Here is a 22815-nt window from a genome sequence, read left to right on the forward strand (position 1 = left end):
GGTAGGCTGCAGTCCATGGGGTCGCTACAGTCAGACACAACTGAGCGACTTCACTTTCACTTTTCACTTTCATGCATTGGAGAAGGAAATGGAAACCCACTCCAGTGTTCTTGCCTGGAGAATCCCAGGGACGGGGAAGCCTGGTGGGCTGCCGTCTATGGGGTTGCACAGAGTCGGACACGATTGAAGCAACTTAGCAGCAGCAGCAGCAGCGTACTATATGAGGCATCTCTAGTGGCTCAAACAGTAAAGAATCTGCCTGCCAATGCAGGACATTTGGGTTTGATCCCTCAGATGAGATGGTCCACTAGAGAAGCAAATGGCTACCCACTCCAGTATTCCTGCCTGGAGAATTCCATGGACAGAGGAGCCTGGTGGGCTCCAGTCCATGAGGTCGCAAAGAGTCAGACACGACTCAGCAACTAAGCACAGCGCAGCACACTAAATAATTGAGTGATCTACTGTGCCTATGGATTCTCTTTGGTCCATTCATGAAGACAGGGGTTTTTGTGGTTGTGGCTCACTGCTGGCTCCCCTAGAACCATGCAAAGTGACAGGCATGCAGTTTCTACTCAATGAATAACTACTAAACTATGAATGAATTAATGAACAAATCCATGAGTGGATGGAAGGCATGTAGATCTGGAGGGGAGGTTTTCCACAGGATCCTGTGATCCCCACATCCTCCTCATTACTGTCATCAAGATAATGACATGGAAACTGTCAGACCTCATTATTTCTCCATGATGCCTTTCCTCTTTTAAAGATATTTAACTGTGCTTTATTCCTCATGCCACATCCAGAGGTCTCTCAAAGAACCAGAAAGCAGATGTTGACACTTAGAAGCTCAAGCCCTCTGGTAGTGTTAGCTGTTATAACAAAATATTGAAGAAATGCACATTGTGGAGAAGACAATACTTCACATGACACTCTTGTAGGTGAACCAGAGTACATGTGTGTGCCCTTTCCAGCGCTGGCCGTCCACGTCTGGCATAATAACAACTACCAGGGAGGATCTGGGACTGGAACTGGAGAATAAGTCTCCTTTCTGCCTCAGAGAAGCACCACGGCAACTGGATGGACCCCAGGCTTTAGGACTGGACCGTTAAGCGGGACTTGCATCCTAGTGCGTGTTCTCAAAATACAAGCAAACTTGGACAAGTTACTTAACTTCTTTGCACCCAGTTTCCTCATGTGTAAATTGGGAATAATAATTAGAGCCACCTCACAGGGTTGCCAGGAGGATTAGAAACAGCAGGAGTTGCACTGACACATATACCCTATCATGTGGTGGCTCAGTGTTAAAGGGGCTGCCTGTGATATAGGAGACACCAGTTCAGTTCCTGGGGTTGAGAAGATCCCCCTGAGGAGGAAATGGCAACCTATTCCAGTATTCTTGCCTAGAGAATCCCATGGACAGAGGAGACAGGCAGGCTATAGTCCATGGAGTTGCAATGAGTCAGACACAACCGAGCAGCTGAGCACACGTGCATCTATACAATAGACAGCTGGTGGGAAGCTGTAGGCCAGCACAGGGAGCTCAGCTTGTGCTCTGTGATGACCTAGACGGGTGGGATGAGTAGGTGGGAGGCAGGTGCAAGAGGGTAGGAATACACGTATAGAGAGAGAGAGCTGGTTCACCTAGTCGTACAGCAGAAACCAATGCAACATTGTAAAGCAATTATTCTCCAATTTAAAAAAGGAAAAGAAACAGCATAAGTGTATTAGTAGTTGCTCAAGAATTTAATAGTAGCAGCAGTTAACACATCACCTAATATATTTTTGGATATGATGAGAGAAGAGTGAATTTACGAACATAGTGGAGAAGGAGAGGGTGGGAAGAGCTGAGAGAGTAGCACTGAAACATACATCACTATACGTAAAAGAGACAGCCAGCTGGAATTTGCTGTACGACGCAGGGAGCTCAAATGCAGTGCTCTGTGACAACCTAGAGGCGTGGGACAGAGTAGAAGGTGGGAGGGAGGCGCACGACAGAGGGGCATATGCATACCTAGATGGTCATTCACGCTGACCTATGGCATAAACCAACATAATATAAGGCAACTGTCCTCCAATTAAAAATGAATAAATGTATTAAATAAAAAATGTACAGCTTTGATGAACAAAATCTATATTAAAGAACAGTAGCAACAACAGCAGGGCAAATCTAGGACTTGGTGAAATCTCAGGCAAGCCTGAGAGCAAAGGATTCTGTGTGTCATTTCCCAGAATCTGGGGGGACAGGAGAGGACCAGCCATCAGGGCCACTGTGAGATTAGATGATAAAAACCATGAAGTTAAATATTTACATCCTGGACCCTCCAGAAAGCAGGCCAGTATTCTCTCAGCAGGCTCTAGCCGCATGCTTAAAGGAACACAGGGAGTGTTTATACCCCATGCATGGTGGAGGCACCATGAAATGACAGATTGGGGACAAGTCAGAGCAGAAATGTGACAGAGGGAGAGTTAAATGGACTTCTCCAGGTCTCTCTGGGACATCACTTTCTTAAAAGTAAGCACCACAACACCAATTGCACCTGATCAAGGTCCCATCACGTCACGCCCAGCATACAGAGATACTGCAAAGTGCTCTGAAGACCACAGGGAACCAGGCTTCAAGGGCGATGGGTGAGGAAGGGCTTTTGCAGAAAAGTGAGGGATGACCTAAGCAGGCATATCACTTCCTGCTCTGTGCTTCCGCTTTTCAGACCAAATTGCACTGAACCACAAGACCATTGTTTGCCCCATGATCGACGTCATCGACCACAATCACTTTGGGTACGAGGCGCAAGCCGGGGACGCCATGCGCGGTGCCTTTGACTGGGAAATGTATTACAAGAGGATCCCCATCCCGCCAGAGCTGCAGAGGGCGGACCCCAGTGACCCTTTCGAGTGAGTAGCAGCCTGGGGACCTGATGGGGAGGCGGTAGGTGACTGGGGCATGTGTGTGTCAACTGGAGACGCACCAGGACAATTATCTCTAATGAAATGGAATAAAACAGGTGGCAAAGGTATGCAAGACATTGGGGAAAGGTCAGACTTACAAGGTATAAAAAATCATAAGGTGGCCAGAGTACATTCTCCAACTTTCTAAGCATGAGAGGGCATGTGCAATGTGGAATCAGGAAAAAGCAGAGTTCACAGCAAATGCAAAGAGAAGGGAGGCATAGCCCCTTTCAGATATTCTCTTAGAGCTTCTCTTTCCATTTTCAGTTCCCTCTCTTCTTTCCTGTTGTTGTTGTCTAGTCATTAAGTCTTGTCCAGACTCTGTGACCCCAGGGACTGCAGCACACCAGGCTCCTCTGTCCCTCACTATCTCCCAGAGTTTGCTCAAACTCATGTCCATCGAGTCGGTGACACCATCCAACCATCTCATTCTCTGTTGTCCCCTTCTCCTCCTGCCCTCAATCTTTCCCAGCATCAGAGTCTTTTCCAGTGAGTTGGCTCTTCTTATTGGGTGGCCAAAGTATTGGAGCTTCAGCTTCAGTGTTAGTCCTTCCAATGAATATTCAGGGTTGATTTCCTTTAGGATTGACTGCTTTGATCTTCTTGCAGTCCAAGGGACTCTCAAGAGTCTTCTCCAGCACCACAATTTGAAAGCATCAATTCCTCTGTTCTTTGTGCTTTTCCCTAAAGCGGGAGTCCCCAACCCCTGGGACAGGAATGAATACTGGTTCATGACCTGGTAGGAACTGGGTCACACAGCAGGAGGTGAGCAGTGGGCAGGTGAGGGAGGCTTCATCTGTATTTACAGCTGCTCCTCATCGCCAGCATTGCCACCTGAGATCACAAATGATGGTGGCCTTAAAACTATGTTTGACACCACTTCAGATCACAATACTTTCTGGATTAAAGTCTAGGTGGAATATTCTAGGTTGCCACAAAAGCACCATTTCCAAAATCCTATCTTTGTGAAGCAGGGTTTCTGCAGGGACAGCAACCAAATGACAATTCGGAGTAGACGGGACATAAGAATATACTTCGCCTCTCACTGTCTCCCGTCACCCCTAGATGGGACCATCTAGTTGCAGGAAAACAAGCTCAAGGTCCCCACTGATTCTGCCTTATGGTGAGTTGTATAATTGTCTCATTATATATCACAATAATAATAGAAATAAAGTGTACAATAAATGTAATGCACTTGAATCATCCCAAAACTATCCTCTTCTGGGTCTGTGGAAAAGTTGTTTCTCATGAAATGAATCCATGATTCCAAAAACCTTGGGGGTCACTGCCCTAAAGAATTATTTAAATGAACTACTCTACTTTTGTTTACAGTATAAGGGAATGATATGAAATATGCAGACGGTAAAGAATCTGCCTGCAGTGCAGGAGACTCGGGTTCTATTCCTGGGTCCTGAGGATCCCTTGGAGAAGGAAATGACAACCCACTCCAGTACTCTTTCCTGGAAAAAAAAAATCCCATGGACAGAGGAGCCTGGTGGGCCACCATCCAGGGGTGGCAAAGAGTCAGAGATGACTTAGTGACTATCACTTTCACTTTTACTTTTTTCCATCTCTGCTGGGAACTGCTTCTGTATAAAGGAAGGTCATGTTTCTGAGCAGCCGCTCCCAGAACTTAAACTTGGGGAACTCAATCCAAATGACAGATCCAGAGTAGAGCATCTACTATATATATACATACACATACCATGGATACATCTTCTTGATCCATTTATCTATTGATGGACACTTAGGTTGCTTCCATATCTTGGCTATTATACATAATGCTGCTGTGAACACTGGACAATTGGTGCTTTTGTTCACCTGTTTGTTTTTAATATATACCCAGGAGTGGAACTGCCAGTTCGTGTGGAAGTTCTATTTTTAGTTTTTTGAGAAAGCCCCACACAGCTTTCTGCAGTGACTGTACCAATTTACATTCCCACCAATGGTGTACAAGCAAGCGTTTGCTTTTCTCCACACCTTTGTCAACATTTGTTAATTGTGGTCTTTTTTGATTATGGCCACTCTGACAGATATGAAGTGATATCTCACTGTGGTTTTAATTTGCATTTCCCTGACAATTAGTGATGTTGAGCATCTTTACATGTGTATGTTGGCCATCTGTATTTCCTCTGTTGAGAAATGCTTATTAGGGTCTTCTGCCCACTTTTTAAATTTAGGGGTTTTTTTATGTTGATTTGTATGATTCTCTAAAACCATATACAAAAATAAACTCAATAAATGCCAAAATAAAGAACTCGTAGTGTCCAGCTTCACAAGCAAATACTTAGTAATGCCTGAGGCAAGCAATACAATTAATGTGGTAAATCTCACATTTGTTATGATCAGTTTTCACACTGCTTGTAAGTGCTAATAATAAGAGACAGACATGGCCCATATCAAATAAATAAATAAACTCAATGGATTAAAAACCTAAATGTAAGACTATAAAACTGTAGACTATAAAATTCCTAGAGGAAAACATAGGCAGAACACCCTTTGATATAAATCGCAGCAATTTTTTTTAGATCCATTTCCTAAAGCAAAGGAAATAAAAGCAAAGATAAACAGATGGAAACTACTTAAAAGTTTTTCTGCACAGCAAAAAAAACCATCAACAAAATGAAAAGACAACCAACAGAATGGGATAAAATATTTGCAGGTGATATGACCAGTAAGGGGTTAATATCCAAAACATATAAACAGCTCACACAATTTAACATCAAAAAAATAAATACTGTCTTTTCATCAAAATATGGGCTATAAACATTTGCAGTAGAGAAACTCACAAGTATAAAACTGACTTCTGTGACACTCAAGCTTTAAATTACAGTAAACATTTGATAAATGTCAGGAAAATGGTTCCTCTAATTCTAACAGTCTCTAGAAAGGTAAGCTCTTGGGAGGACAAGGGGGATCTCAAGAGACATTAGCCTGAAAAAAAGCTAATTTTATTATTTTTAAAAAAGCTATCTATTGTAATAGAAATGTAATATCTATGAAGCACACTCATTAAGTATCCAGAATTTCTGAAAGACGCCTCTTCAGACTCCTAAATTATTAGTTTTGGAAAAGAAATAATGAAGCCCTTTGTTACTCTTCCAAATACTCCAGCCAATATTTCAAGGATATTGAAAACTACCAGGGAAGTTTTTCAGTAATCCAAGAGAAGAAGTTTCTAGGAGATGATCTTTACACGTCCATGAAGATAACCATTCTGAAAGTCTTAGCAACAGGACTTAGGTTGGGTTTCAAAGCCAAGTGGGTGTGGGAGAATACCAAAAAAATTAAACCCTTTAACACAGTGGATCCTAAAAGACGCTTTCTTCTTGGAAGAAAAGCTATGACAAACCTAGACAGCATATTAAAAAGCAGAGGCATCATTTTGTCAACAAAGATCCAAACAGTCAAAGCTATGGTTTTTCTAGTGGTCATGTACAGATGTGAGAATTGAACCAGAAAGAAGGCTGAGCCAGGAAGAACTGATGCTTTCAAACTGTGCTGGAGAAGACATTTGAGAATCCCTTGGACTGCAAAGAGATCAAAGAAGTCGATCCTAAAGGAAATCAACCCTGAATATTCATTGGAAGGACGGATGCTGAAGCTGAAGCTCCAATACTTTGGCCACCTGATGCGAAGCACTGACTCATTGGAAAAGATCCTGATGCTGGGAAAGATCAAGGACAGGAGGAGAAAGGGGTGACAGAGGATAAGGTGGTTGGATAGTTGGATGGCATCACTGACTCAATGGATACGAGTTTCAACTGACTCCGGGAGATAGTGAAGGACAGGGAAGCCTGGTGTGCTGCAGTCCATGGGGTCACAAAGAGTTGGCCATGACTTACTGACTGAGCAACAACAACAAACACAGGGGAACTCTTGGTAGATGGCCGCTGATGGTAGAATAGCCATGGCCTAGTTGCTACCGCTCAAGGTTGCTGTGTTCAGGGCAAGGATTCATCCAAGATGACTTTTCCAACAGATACTGTAATCATGGTTGGGTTATAATGTATTTCATTAATACTTTACTTCCACTGAAATAGCAAATGGGGCCCCTGCTTTCTGCAGACATGGGATCAAGATACTACCAAAGGAATTTCAATTCGTGAAAATTCTAAAAGTATTCTCAGTCCTTGCACTGACAATTAAAATTTCGTTAGGCAGACCCCAGCTATGGCCATGACAGTATCAGGCCTGTTGCTTAACCCCAGAGCTGGCAGAGTTGCTAACTTTTGGAATTAAATAACTCTCGATCTTGTCACATACTTAGATGGTTGCCATCCTGTCAAAAGTGGGATTCTGTCAAATGTAAGCCCGCCTTTCTGCTTGAAGTCGCTTTGATTCCTGGGAAGGAGGGCACTTCATCCTTTTGCAATAACCATAGCTTCTAGGAGTATCCACTTTGATCTTGGAAACTGCATTTGCCTCCCTGATAATAAGTAAATGCTTAGTTACCCACGCAGCTCTGAGCAGTGTGTCTGCAATCCCATTATCTCGGTGGCCAAGTGAATGTATGAATAAACAGACATGCTTTTGGCAAACACTCCCTTCTCTAGATGTAAAAGCTTTAAGACATACAGAAGAAACATGGTCTATCTACACATCTCTCAAGTCTTTCATGTTTTCTGTTGGCTACTGTGAGGATTTACTGGGGACGGGTGTCAGGGGAGACAGGCAGAAAAGTCAGGAAGAAAGGAACTGAAGAGTTAGATGGAAATGCAGTTCAAATTCCAAGACCTTTCTGATAAAATATATGCAAAGCTTATCTTCTGAACAAGTGGATCAAATTTCCTAAATGACAATATCTGAATTCTCTCACTGATTCTACCATTACTGGAGTCTTCTCCAACTAGCAATTGCAGTGGTATTTTTCAACCTGTAAATCATGTGAAATTACTGTGGCATGAACAGTATTTAACAATGAATTAACTGAACTGAATTGAAAATTTCAGAGTATTATATCAGTACATAAGTATAGGGATTGTCTCAGATATGTGATTTTGTGTAATGCATATATGATTCTGGGTCATGGTATAAATGGTATTTATTAATATAGGTTATGAAAAAAGATGTCCTTTTCATTATAAGGGACTGGAATGCAAAAGTAGGAAGTCAAGAATCACCTGGGGTAATAGGCAAATTTGGCCTTGGAATACAGAATGAAGCAGGGCAAAAGCTAATATAGTTTTGCCAGGAGAAACGCACTGGTCATAGTAAACACCCTCTTCCAACAACACAAGAGAAGACTCTATACATGGACATCACCAGATGGCCAACACCGAAATCAGATTGATTATATTCTTTGGCATAGCAGCCAAAGATGGAGAAGCTCTATACAGTCAGCAAAAACAAGTCTGGGAGCTGACTGTGGCTCAGATCTTGAACTCCTTATTGTCAAATTCAGACTTAAATTGAAGAAAGTAGGGAAAACCACTAGACCATTCAGGTATGACCTAAATCAAACCCCTTATAATTATACAGTGGAAGTGAGAAATAGATTTAAGGGACTAGATCTGATAGATAGAGTGCCTGATGAACTATGGACGGAGGTTCGTGACATTGTACAGGAGACAGGGATCGAGACCATCCCCATGGAAAAGAAATGCAAAAAAGCCAAATGGCTGTCTGAGGAGGCCTTACAAATAGCTGTGGAAAAAAAGGTAAAGATATAAGCATCTGAATGCAGAGTTCCAAAGAATAGCAAGGAGACATAAGAAAGCCTTCCTCAGCGATCAGTGCAAAGAAATAGAGGGAAACAACAGAATGGGAAAGACTAGAGATCTCTTCCAGAAAATTAGAGATACCAAGGGAATATTTCATGCAAAGATGGGCTCGATAAAGGACAGAAATGATAGGGAGCTAACAGAAGCAGAAGATATTAAGAAGAGGTGGCAAGAATACACAGAAGAACTGTACAAAAAAGATCTTCATGACCCAGATAATCACCATGGTGTGATCACTCACCTAGAGCCAGACATCCTGGAATGTGAAGTCAAGTGGGCCTTAGAAAGCATCACTACGAACAAAGTTAGTGGAGGTGATGGAATTCCAGTTGAGCTATTTCAAATCCTGAAAGACAATGCTGTGAAAGTACTGCACTCAATATGCCAGTAAATTTGCAAAACTCAGAAGTGGCCACAGGACTGGAAAAGGTCAGTTTTCATTCCAATCCCAAAGAAAGGCAATGCCAAAGAATGCTCAAACTACCACACAATTGCACTCATCTCACACACTAGTAAAGTAATGCTCAAAGTTCTCCAAGCCAGGCTTCAGCAATACATGAACCATGAAATTCCAGATGTTCAAGCTGGTTTTAGAAAAGGCAGAGGAACCAGAGACCAAATTGCCAATATCCACTGGATCATCGAAAAAACAAGAGTTCCAGAAAAACATCTATTTCTGCTTTATTCACTATGCCAAAGCCTTTGACTGTGTGGATCACAATAAACTGTGGAAAATTCTGAAAGAGATGGGAATACCAGACCACCCGATCTGCCTCTTGAGAAACCTGCATTCAGGTCAGGAAGCAACTGTTAGAACTGGACATGGAACAACAGACTGGTTCCAAATAGGAAAAGGAGTACGTCAAGGCTGTAGATTGTCACCCTGCTTATTTAACTTACATGCAGAGTACATCATGAGAAACTCTGGGTTGGAAGAAGCACAAGCTGGAATCAAGACTGACAGGAGAAATATCAATAACCTCAGATATGCAGATGACACCACCCTTATGGCAGAAAGTGAAGAAGAACTAAAGAGCCTCTTGATGAAAGTAAAAGAGGAGAGTGAAAAAGTTGGCTTAAAGCTCAACATTCAGAAAACTAAGATCATGGCATCTGGTCCCATCACTTCATGGGAAATAGATGGGGAAACAGTGGAAACAGTGTCAGACTTTATTTTGGGGGGCTCCAAAATCACTGTAGATGGTGACTGCAGCCATGAAATTAAAAGACGCTTACTCCTTGGAAGAAAAGTTATGACCAACCTAGATAGCATATTGAAAAACAGTGACATTACTTTGCCAACAAAAGTCCATCTAGTCAAGGTTTTTCCCAGTGGTCACGTATGGATGTGAGCGGTGGACTGTGAAGAAAGCTGAGCACTGAAGAATTGATGCTTTTGAACTGTGGTGTTTGAGAAGACTCTTGAGAGTCCCTTGGACTGCAAGGAGATCCAACCAGTCCATTGTAAAGGAGAGGAGTCCTGGGTGTTCTTTGGCAGGACTGATGCTAAAGCTGAAACTCCAATACTTTGGCTACCTCATGCAAAGAGTTGACTCATTAGAAAAGACTCTGATGCTGGCAGGGACTGGGGGCAGGAGGAAAAGGGGACGACAGAGGATGAGATGGCTGGATGGCATCACTGACTCGATGGACGTGAGTTTGAGTGAACTCTGGGAATTGGTTATGGACAGGGAGGCCTGGCGTGCTGCAATCCATGGGGTCACAAAGAGTCGGACACAACTGAGCAACTGAACTGAACTGAACTGATGCAGTCAGAAGAGTTCAAAATCTATCAACTCTCTAAACTGAGACTCAAGAACTTCTACAATCTAACTAGGAAGGAAAAGGAAAACTCATGGATAACTTTGAGCTCTAAGGGGGAAAAAATTATTTATATTAGAAAAAGTGATCTAGTTTTCAGACAAACTGCTCCTAGAATATGAGGACAATGCAATATTCACAGTTTAAATTATCTGTCAGTCACAATTCTGATTAGATTGGACATATTTGATAAATATTGTTGTCTTTTTAAACAAATGAAATATTTTCCTTCCCTGGTGGCTTACATCAAGACATAATGCTCTTAGCTCTTAGGTAATTCTTGCTATCATGGCTTTTAGCAGATTTCCTCATTCCTGGCTTATCTCTAATGCAGGGACTTAGGAATTGAAGCCGTTTCTTGCGACAGAACATAATATACTCCTTTAGTCGTGGTGACAAAGGGAAAGACATCCATCTGCTTTCTGACCTCTAACATTTATTCAATATCTCAGATATCTCAGCATCTAAAGGTTTAGAAAGGACCAGAAGAAATTGTTTTATCCAACGTACCTTTATTGCATGCAGCTCTAGACAATGTCCCAAACAGAACACCAGCCTCTTTTTGAACTCATCAAAGAAGTCATATTGACTACCTCAAAAGCCTGTCCCTTCCATTAGACTGATTGACACAAAACTTTTCCCTTGGATTAAGAAAAATCTGCCTCCCTCAGCCAAAACTGTCCCACTTGAGACATAGGAAACGTCTAATTCCTCTCCAGTGACATACCTGTTAAACAAATATTTGCAAACAGCTACCATTCATGCCTGTTCATACTGTTTTCATTACTTTGCCTGCAAAGGTCCATACAGTCAAAGCTATGGTTTTTCCAGTCGTCATGTGTGGGTGTGAGAGTTGGACCATAACGAATGCTGAGAGCTGAAGAATTGATGCTTTTGAACTGTGGTGTTGGAGAAGACTCTTGAGAGTCCCTTTGGACTGCAAGGAGATCAAAGCAATCAATCCTAAAGAAGTCAACTCTGAATATGCCCTGGAAGGACTGATGCTGAAGCTCCAATACTTTGGCCATCTGATGCAAAGAGCAGATTCACTGGAAAAGACCCTGATGCAGGAAAAAGATTGAAGGCAGGAGGAGAAAGGAACAACAGAGGACAAGATGGTTGGATGGCATCACTGACTTGATGGACATGAGTTTGAGCAAGCTCCAGGAGATGGGGAAGGAATGGGGAGCCTGGTGTACTCCAGTCCATGGGGTCGCAAAGAGTTGGACACGACTGAGCAACTGAACAACCATTCATGCCTAGCCCTCCAAAGGGGGAAAAAAGAAACTGTTTTCATCTCCAGGCAAAATATCTCCAATTTTATCTTCATATCTTCCCAGTCCTCCAGAATCCTTGAAAGTTCATGCTGATTCATGTAAATGCTCTGTTTTTATAAACTCATATTTCTCCAACCTGTTCACAAGGATGATGTAAAATATTCCACCCAATACGTCAGGTGATTCTTGTTGCTGTTCGGTGGCTAATTTTTGTCTCATTCTTTCGGGACCCTGTGGACTGTAGCCCGCCAGGCTCCTCTGTCCATGGGATTTCCCAGGCAAGAATACTGGAGTCGACTGACATTTCCTCCTCCAAGGGATCGTCTTGACCCAAGGATTGAACCCATGTCTCTTGCATTAGCAGGCAGATTCTTTTCCACTGATTCACTAGGGAAGCCCTAAATGCAAAATAGAAATATCAACATTGCATATTAATTTCTTCTTCTCCTAACTGGGGGAATTGGACAAAGGACTAATAATGATGACTGCTGTAAAAATGTTCTTGAAATAGTCACTTCATAGATAAAATAAGAGATGCCTTCACTGCAACCGAGATTTATGGAGATTCTGTGAGATGGCAAAAGGAGGTTTGCAATGCAGGATGTTTATTGCTCCCAAGGGCTGTGGCTAATCTCTCATGAAGCAAGGTTTCAGAAAAGAAATCGGAATCAAAATCATATACACAGAATTAGGACAATGTTGTTCTTGTTGTTCAGTTGCTACGTCATGTCCAACTCTTTGCAATATATTATAAGATAATGAGTTAACTCATTGGAAAAGACTCTGATGCTGGGAGGGATTGGGGGCAGGAGGAGAAGGGGACAACACAGGATGAGATGGCTGGATGGCATCACTGACTCGATGGACATGAGTCTCAGTGAACTCCAGGAGTTGGTGATGGACAGGGAGGCCTGGCGTGCTGCATTTCATGGGGTCGCAAAGAGTCCGACACGACTGAGCGACTGAACTGAACTGAATCACAGAATTGTTTCTGGGAACACATTTACCGTCCATTCTAAATACCAAAATAATTTTAAGCAAGATAGTAAGGACAGGTCATATATCCAGTTTCTCTGAGTAAACTTTGTTGTTGATCAGTCACTCAGTCATGTCCGACTCTTTGTGACCCCAAGGACGTCAGCACGCCAGGCTCCTCTGTCCTCCACTGTCTCCCAGAGTTTACTCAAACTCATGTCCATTGAGTCAGTGATGCCATCCAATCACCTCACCCTCTGTCAGCCCCTTCCCCTTTTGCCTTCACTCTTTTCCAGCATCAGGGTCTTTTCCAATGAGTTGTCTTTTTGCATCCCCTAATGTGTCAGGTACTCGGGCCCTAATATATGAGTCTGTCGACCATAAGAACAAAGTTAATTTCTAGGAAATCCACACTGGTTTCCTGAGATCATGCTTCCTTGGAGTAAGCACTCACAGTCAGCTCAGAGTCCATTCAATTTTGCAGTTTTGCTGTGTATTTCAGAATCCACCTCTATTCTGTCTTTCAGTTTTAGAGCAATTACTTTTACTCTGCCAGTCTTCTACAGACAGATCTCCAACAATTCCCCAGAGGCTTCTGAAACAAAGAGTTTTGAACATTGTAAATGTATTTCTTGTACCCCATCATTAGCCGGGACTGACGTTCTCTATTTTCCATCTTTACATACCACTAATTTCTAAAATTTTTAAAATTACAGTATCTGTCCCTGGGAGTAAAAAAGCTTCACAGGACTGATGTTGTTGCTGTTGAGTCACCCCGTCAAGTCCAACTCTTTTGCAACCCCAGGCAATGGGCTTTCCAGTCGAGAATACTGGAGTAGGTTGCATGTCCTTCTCCAGGAGATCTTTCCAACCCAGAGATCAAACCGATATCTCCTGCACTGCAGGTGGATTCTTTACCACTGAGCCACTGGGGAAGTCCCCAGGATACAAATGTCCATTTATTCTCTCAAAAGTCCCTATGTCCGCAAACACATCAATTTGAAATCAGTACCTCCTCCACCAGCCACCTGGCTTAGAGATACTTCAGGACACAAACAGCAAAGGCCATGACTCGTTGGTAGGGACCTCAAGGTTGGCACTTCAAATACCGCAGATCCCCTGGGGTGTAAGCACCAAACACAGATCCTCACGAGCTGGTCCTGCAGCCCAGAGCTGGGAAGCTCAGGGCATGCTCAAAGGGATAAGATTCTCCTCACAATTAAAGGGAGCTGTAACCCTCTGACATGGGAGTAGAGAGACTTCTAAAGACCACCAGGGTCTCCGTCTGTTCTTCCAAGGGACAGAGAGCAGATCCCTGGGAACTCACTGACTACCTTTCCCATACAGGAGTGCCATGAAGTACGGATGCAAACACCACGTGAAAGGTAGTACCCCTTGGGTAACAAAGACATTCTTGTGCTAAATTTAACTTCGCAATTGATTCACACACACATGCACACAAAGTGCCAGTAATCATGAGTCCACCAAGCTAGAAGAAACCTTAGAGACAGTACTAGCTCTTGTCTTATTTTTTTTCACTGAAGTACATTTGCTGTTGTTTAGTCACTAAGTTGTGTCTGACTGCTTGAGACCCCATGGACTATAGGCCGCCAGGCTCCTCTGTCCATGGGATTCTTCAGGCAAGAATACTGGAGTGGGGTGCCATTTCCTTCTCCAGGGGATCTTCCATACACAGGGATTGAATCCACATTTCCTGCATTGTAGGCCGACACCACTGAGCCACCAGGAAAGTCTTCTTATTTTATTTATTTTTGTTTGTCTTGAATTTTTTAAATTAATTTATTTTTAATTGAAGTATAATTGCTTTATATAATTTTATTGTATTCTGTCAAGTCTTTATTTTTTTAAATTGAAGTATATTCTCATCTTGTGTGTGTGCTTAATCATGTCCAACTCTTTGTGACATCATAGACTGTAGCCCACTAGGCTCCTCTGTCCATGGGATTTCCCAGGCAAGAATACTGGAGTGGGTTGCCATTTCCTTCTCCAGGGGATCTTCCTCACCCAAGGATCAAACCCAGGTCTCTAGCATTGTAGGCAGATTCTTTGTATAAGTTGCTGCTGCTGCTAAGTCACTTCAGTCATTTCTGACTCTGTGCAACCCCATAGACGGCAGCCCACTAGGCTCCACCGTCCCTGGGATTCTCCAGGCAAGAACACTGGAGTGGGTTGCCATTTCCTTCTCCAATGCATGAAAGTGAAAAGTCAAAGTGAAGTTGCTCAGTCGTGTCTGACTCTTAGCGATCCCATGGACTGCAGCCCACCAGGCTCTTCCATCCATGGGATTTTAAGTTATGGGTGTACAATATAGTGATGCAGGTTTTAAAGGTTATACTCCATTTACAGTTATTATAAAATATTGGCTAGATTTCCCACGTTGTTCAACATACCCTTGTGGCTTAATTTACACCCACCAGTCCATACCTCTTACTCTCCTGCCCCTGTACTGCCCCTCCTCCCTTCCCTTCTCCCCCCTGGTAAACACTAGTTGGGTCTCTGTGTCTGTAAGTCTGCTTCTTTCCTGTCATATTCATTTGCTAGTTGTAGTTTTTAGAGTCTGTACATGGGTGATACCATATGGTATTTGTCTGTTTCTGGTTTATCGTAATATCCTCCAAGTCCATCCAGGATGCTACAAATGGCAAAATTTCATTCTTTCTATGGCTGAGTAATATTCCATTGTGTGATGTACCCCATCGTCTTTACCCATTCATCTGCTGATGGGTACTCAGGTTGCTTCCACATCTTGGTGATTATAAATGATGCTGCTGTGAACACCAGGGTGCATATATCTTTTCAAACTAGCATTTAGCGGGGTGGGTGGGGGTGGGGGTTGGATATATACTTAGAAATGGGTTGCTAGAGCATATGAAAGTTCTATTTTTAGTTTTTGGAGAGAATTCCATACTGTTTTCTGCAGTGTCTGCACCAATTTACATTCCCACCAACAGAGTACAAGGGTTTTCTTTTTTCCACATCCTCACCAACATATGTAAACTCAAAATGTGTTAAAGATTGGATTAAATATAGGACCAGAAACCATAAAATTCCTAGAGGGAAACATAAGCAGAACATTCTTTGCTACAAATCACAGCAATGTTTCTTTGAATACAACTCCCAAAGCAAAAGAAATAAAAGCAAAAACTTTTTAAATGAGACCAAATTAAACTTAAAACCTTTTGCACAGCAAAGGAAACCATCAACAGAATGAAAAGACAACCTACTGAAAAGGAGAAAATATTTGCAAATGATATGGCAATAAGGGATTAATATCCAACATACATAAACAGCTCATACAACTCAACATCAAAACAAACAATCAACCCAATTAAATATGGGCAGGAGAACTGAATAGACAATTTTTCAAAGAGGAAATGCAGATGCCCAACAGGCAGATGAAAAGATGCTCAACATGGCTAATTAACAGAGAAATGCAAATCAAAACCACAGTGAGATATCACTTCACACCTGTCAGAATGGCCATCATCAAAAAGAACACCTCTTGTTTTTATACAAGAAATCCAGACTAGAGAGTCGATGCGACTCTTCCAGTGTCACAACTGATCAATTTAGCATTTATTACTATAATCTGGGCTTATGGACTCCCCAGTCTGCACTTCTTTCTTTCATCCACACTACCACCGTGAGGAGAAAATTTAGAGTTCTTAAATGCATATTAAGGAACCTCCCTGGTGCACTCCACGTTCCCAATGCAGGGGGCCTAAGTTCCATCCCCGGTCAAGGAACTATACCCCACACGCCGCAACTAAAGATCCTGCATGCCACAGCCAAGACTCGGCGCAGTTAAATAAATAAATAGCAAATAAATACATCTTTAAATGCCTATTTCTATGCATCAGACGCTAGGGAGGGAATCTCCCTCCATTGCTAATTCACTTAATCCTTATCTCAAGTCTAAGTCTAATAAATGATACTGTCTGCATTTTTACAAATGAGGTAACTCGGGCTCAAGAGGTCATTTTCTAAAGTTTATAAGAAATCGGAATAAGAACCCAGATGTAAGGGTTACCACTAGCCCGTGGAAATTTCCACCTCCCTTTCCACTCAGAGAAGGTTTATACTCCAGTGTTTAAGAAGTAATCAAATAGAAGAAAGCATTTTCAGAGAAGACAATCACTTCTTGCTCAAATAGCACTGCGAGCAGATAAATGACCACCACCAAGCTGACAGCAGTACTAACCATCACCAATCCTCTCACAAGTCTTTTCTCCAGATGTGCTCAACACACTGAGTTAAACAAAATCCCTGCAGGTCACCTCACCCAGATGGACTGTGGTGTCACAGGGGTGCCCAGTGGAGGGGTGTGCGTGGGGTGAGATCTGGCTGACTGTCTCCTCAGAAGGACATGGGCCCAAGCTTGGGCTAACTGTCAGAGAGCAAGAGGGGCTCTTTCTCCTTGGTGGGCACGGGAGCTTTGCCTTATTTCTGCAGCCAAGAAGAGAACAACAGACTGCAGTTGAATTGCTAGGTGCCCAGAAGGAACTAGCTGTCATTGGCACCTTACTGATTACATTGACTGACATTCAAAATGTTAATATCACACTTGGGTCAATCCCAGGGGGAACTGAGCTGTACCTTAGCTTAGAATTTGAGAGCACTCGCTTTTACTCAAAACTCTTTCCAAGTGAGTTTTGACCCAATATTGGTCATCCTGAATTTAATCAACATTAGTCTTCCTTGAAGGAAAAGCTATGACAAACTCAGAGAGCATATTAAAAAGCAGAGACGTCACTTTGCTGGCAAAGGTCCCTATAGCCAAAGCTATGGTTTTTCCAGTAGTCATGTACACATGTGAGAAATGGACCATAAAGAAGGCTGAGCGCCGAAGAATTGATGCTTTTGAACTGTGGTGTTGGTGAAGACTCTTGAGAGTCCCTTGGAAAGCAAGGAGATCAAACCAGTTAATCCTAAAGGAAATCAACCCTTCCAATGAAATCAACAAATATTCACTGGAAGGACTGATGCTGAAGCTGAAGCTCCAATACTTTGGCCACCTGATGTAAAGAGCTGACTCACTGGAAAAGACTCTGATGCTGGGAAAGACTGAAGGCAGGAGGAGAAGGTGGTGGCAGAGGATGAGATGGTTGGATGGCATCACTGACTCAATGGACATGAGTTTGAGTAAAGTCTGGGGGATCATGAAGGACAGGGAAGCCTGGCGTGCTGCATGCAGTCCATGGGGTCACAATGAGCCGGACACAATTTAGCACCTGAAAAACAACAAGAAATGCAGTTGGCTCCCCTTGTGGAAAAGGAGATTGGATTTAATGTAGCACAGAAAGCAAGAAGGACAAGTGGCTGTGTCCCTGTACTTTCACCTTTGAGTTGCACTGAGCATTGTTCACCTCCTTTGTTTTTCACAGTCCAGCACCTTGGCTTACCTGTAAACCATGGAGTATCTGTCTGGTAGGGGGGAGAACTTTGTTCATATTCTACTTCTCAACCTAAGTCAATATACCTCATGGGTTTTGCTGTGACCTTCAAGCAATTGCTTCCAAACTTTGCCCCCCTTTTCTTCAAAAACCAAAATGCTATTAATACATACAAAGTGTTAGTTGGTCAGTTGTATCTGACTCCTTGCAACCCCATGGACTGTGGCCTTCACACTCCTCTGTTCATGGAATTTTCAAGGCAAGAATACTGGAGTGGGATGCCATTCCCTTCTCCAGGGGATCTTCCTGACCCAGGGATCAAACCTGGTTTCTTGCATCACAGGTGGATTTTTACCATTTGAGCCAGCCAGGGATATTAACACATATAAACTACCACAGCATTAGCTGCCTTGGCCTCAATCTTTAAACATATAATTCCCTGTGATCAGGGTTTTGAAACAGTAGTCACAAACTTTGGAAGGGATTGGGTTAGAAAGTATATTCATCTGGACCTGTGGACACAGAGTGGGAAGGAGAGAGGGGGATGAATGGAGAGGGTAGCACTGACATATACGCACCACCAAGTGTAAAACACACAGCTAGCGGGGACCTACAGTGTAGCAGAAGGAGCTCAGCGCGGTGCTCTGCGATGACTGAGAGGGGTGGCAGGTGTGGAGGCGGGAGGAGGCCCCAGAGGGAAGGGATATATGCATACCTATGGCTGATTCATGATGTTGTAGGCAGAAACCAATGCAACATTGTAAAGCAATTATATTCCAATTTTTTGTAAAAAAATAAAATATGTTCATCAACTTAGTCTATGGATGAGGTCTGTGGGAGTGAAACAGGACTCTACCTCCCCCAAACCTCAACCACAGTTCTCACCCGACCTTTGAATGATTCCAGAATCCTTCAATTAATCAAAAACCAAATAACCTATCTCATCAAGCCTATGTAATAGGTAAAGCAAAACCTAACGTTTGTAAAGCACTTCACTACATCATCTAATTGATTCCCTAACTCCCCAAATAATCCTTTGGTATCGGGAAAGGAGTTACTGTTGCTTTTTAAATTTTGCAAATAAAGAGAGAACCAAAGAAATTAACTAACTCTTGAGGGGCAAAACCAGGATTCAAATCAATGTCTTCTCTTCATTCATTCAGGTTTCAAATCTGAGTTAATCAATAATCTCACAGGAGTCAAATCAATGCCTTCTTTCATTCATTCAGACTTTAAATCCTAGAGTTAATGGATACTTTTTGCTTCCTCTCTCTGGAAGAGACCCATTACGTGAAGCCACTTTATCAATGAATGATTCCCGGTGAGTCTGTAATGACAGCAGGAAAGGAGGCAGACGGCCTTGTTCCCACACCGTGTCTTATCTGCAGACTGACTGGAGATGATAGGTTGAAAATGTCGGCTTTCAGTATCTTCCTAATGAAGGAAAATGTCAACCACGACAGCTTCTACTCCGTTTATAATGAGACCTAATTCAATATTTGACAACCGCAAAAGGACAGGAAAAATACTGTCAAATTTCTAAATGGTGTCCTACTCTACAGAGGGTGACAATAAAAAAATAGAAATGACTCGGGGTCTTAAAAACTTAATCAAAACATTGAATGAAATCAATGTCCCTCAAGGCCCCAAATGAAACCCCACAGGAGAGTTTTATAATGGAAAGCGAAAGGCTGTAACATGGGCAGGGGTGTGGCAAAGCAAACCTGCTAATGGTCCATCTGTGCCCCTGAAGATCGCTCCCCATTGCCCCTTCTCTGGGGTCTCTGCTGCCCCAGTGCTAGGTCTTGGAGAGCATAGCCATCTGATACAAATTCACACCAAGGGCTCCTGAGAACGTTTCCCTTGTCGGGATCTGTTCACCAGAAAGGACTATTTCTTTCTCCTTCCCTGGGGGAGTGACCTTTATCCAAGCAAGATGTTCCCTATGATTTTTTTCTCTCTTCCAGCAACCAGAATAAAATTAGACTCCTGAATTAACAGTCCCTGCCTCCCCTCAGTCTGTGACACCCCCGTGTTCTTCCCTGCGTCCTGCTCCCTGGAGTCTCCAGGTTCCTGAGGGCCTCCAGCTTTGAGGCCCTCTTTCTGATCTCTGACCACAAGCTGAACCCTTACCTGTTTCTGCATGACTACCCTTAGGGTCACTCAGTCACAGGACTGCAGCCATGAGATTAGACAACCGCTTCTTGGCAGGAAAGCTAGGACAAACCTAGCCTGTGAGTTAAAAAGCAAAGACATCACTTTGCTGACAACTGTCTGTCTAGTCAAGGCTATGGTCTTTGCAGTAGTCACGTACGGATGTGAGAGCCGCACAATAAAGATGGCAGGGCACCGAAGAATTGATGCTTTTGAACTGTGTTGCTGGAGAAGACTCTTGAGATTCCCTTAGACTGCAAGGAGATCAAATCAGTCAATCTTAAAGGAAATCAACCCAAAATACTCATTGGAAGGACAGATGCTGAAGCTCCAATATTTTGGCCATCTGATGTGAAGAGATGACCATTGGAAAAGACCTTGATGCTGGGAAGGATTGAGGGAAGAAGAGAATGACAGAGGATGAGTGAGATGGTTGGATGGCATCACTGACTCAATGGACACGAACCTGAGCAAACTCCAGGAGATGGTGAGGGACAGGGGAGCCTGGAGTGCTTTAATCCATTGGATTGTGAAAAGTCGGACACAATGTGGCAGAGGAGTCTGCCAAGTCACAGGAGACCAGGTAGACTTTACAGTTTTGAAAGGAGATGGCACCCATTCCTCTAGCCTGAGATGGATTCTTGTCCCTGTTCAGCAGTCACTCAGGACCACGGCCCCAGTGGAGCTCAGAAACATCCTCACTGTGAGTTTCCTTGGTATTATCTCCTCTTAATCCTTGGACTCTGACTCTCACCCCTGGTCTTGCAGGTTGGTTAGTCCCACCATAGCCAGGCTGCAGACTGAATTCCTCATTTCAAGCACCTTTGGGCAAATCGGCCAACCAACTCTCAACCTCCAGGGCCATAAAGTGGCCGATAAACCTGCATGGCTTAAAACATAGCACCGGCTTCCAATGTACTGAAGAATTGAGGAGCACACAGACTTGGACTGTTGCCTTTTGCTGTTCATCTGCCTGTTCTTTCAACCACTAACCACTTTGCTCAGCTTCTCAAACTGGAGTCCTGAATCCATCTTTCTGTTTCATTATGATGACGAATTTCTGCTTTCTTGCCCCAACCCTGATGTGTGACTTGATTCTACCTACAATCTCCCCTTCTCTGGACACTTATGGGCTCTGTGCTCATGATCTAATCACATGAAGTCCAGATCTCCTATTTCTGGTTCCCTATTCCCCTTTCTGGTTCTGCCAGCATTCAACTAGGGCTTCCTTGGTGGCTCAGATGGTAAAGAATTTGCCTGCCATGCAGGAGACCTGGGTTCAATCCCTGGGTTGGGAAGATCCCCTGGGGAAGGAAATGGCAACCCACTCCAGTATTCTTTCCTGGAGAATTCCATGGACAAAGGAGCCTGGTGAGCTACAGTCCATGGGGTTGCAAAAAGTCAGACACGACTGAGTGACTAACATACACACACACAGAGCATTCAGCTAAGGAGGAACCTCTATGAACGTCCCCCTTTCCTAGAATCCTAGGTTCAGCAACATTTACTCTACCTGTGAGGACGCTGCACCAGAGCCAGGAGAATTAACAGCCTCCACCATTCACCCAACTTCCTCTTGCCTTCACAGTGAACAGGAATATAGACCCAAGACCTGGGTGCTTCTAGCTTCATTTTCTCACCTGAGGCTTCCACTTTGCATTCCTATTTCCTTCCCTTCCCAAGTTGACAAGTCCTTTTTTCCCTACTTCTTATCACTGCTAACCCTGATACTAGAATGAGGGCAGGGAGGACTGTTTCATTCAATTTCTTCATCACTGGAATCTAGTACCTACCCATGATAGGTGCCTAATAAATATTTATTCAATGAATGCAATAAATATTTAAGTTCAGGAGAATGTGTGGTACAGCAGGGAGGGCTGTGTGTGCTTGAAGAAGAGGTGACAGTTTTTCAGAAGTGGGAAACAGTCAAGGAAAATTTTGCAGCACAGATATTTGGAGGACATCAACCCCAGACTAGTCTGAGCAGAGAGGCAATACTTACAGGGGTGTGGTAGCAGATAAAAAGAAATAAATAAATTGTGGTTGAGACCGGACTTCAGAAGGTCTTTATTCTGCACATAGAAGAGAGCTGATAAAAATCATGTTCAAAAAAAAAAATACATCTGGGAGTGGAAGGCCTTCCTGGAATCCTTTACATTATGAATGATTATGAAAATCATTTGAAAAACCACAATCCAGGGAAAGAAGCATCTCCCACAGGAGGCTGGTTCATAATAAGGTAATGATATCGATCCTTCCAGTCACATCTATTTCTAACAAGCATTGAGATGCTTTAAGAGAACAAGGCTGTCAAAGTTCCAGATGCCAGTTGGAACCTAGGGTAGCAGGGGGCAGTAAGAGAACTACTGCCTGGAGGCCACTGGAGAGAAGGGCTGGAGGGGGCCATGGACTTGGTAGGGGTCATGGTCCTAGAACTGCAGGGTAGACAAGCATCACAGATTGGGGAACATGCATAGATCTGAAGTCTAGTGAAGAAAAATAAAC

The 22815-nt window shown here is 43.2% G+C and overlaps 1 protein-coding gene across 1 annotated transcript in view; it reads left to right on the forward strand.

Moving 5' to 3' along the window:
* Window positions 1-22815, forward strand: part of GALNTL6 (polypeptide N-acetylgalactosaminyltransferase like 6) — a 1542469-nt gene that overhangs the window by 1306789 nt on the left and 212865 nt on the right. Inside the window, exon 6 of the mRNA NM_001191298.2 lies at window positions 2709-2892. Coding sequence (NP_001178227.1) covers window positions 2709-2892 — 184 coding nt within the window. The remainder of the gene's footprint in view (window positions 1-2708; window positions 2893-22815) is intronic.

The sequence above is a fragment of the Bos taurus genome, chromosome 8 (assembly GCF_002263795.3).
Source record: "Bos taurus isolate L1 Dominette 01449 registration number 42190680 breed Hereford chromosome 8, ARS-UCD2.0, whole genome shotgun sequence".
NCBI classification, from domain to species: domain Eukaryota; kingdom Metazoa; phylum Chordata; class Mammalia; order Artiodactyla; family Bovidae; genus Bos; species Bos taurus.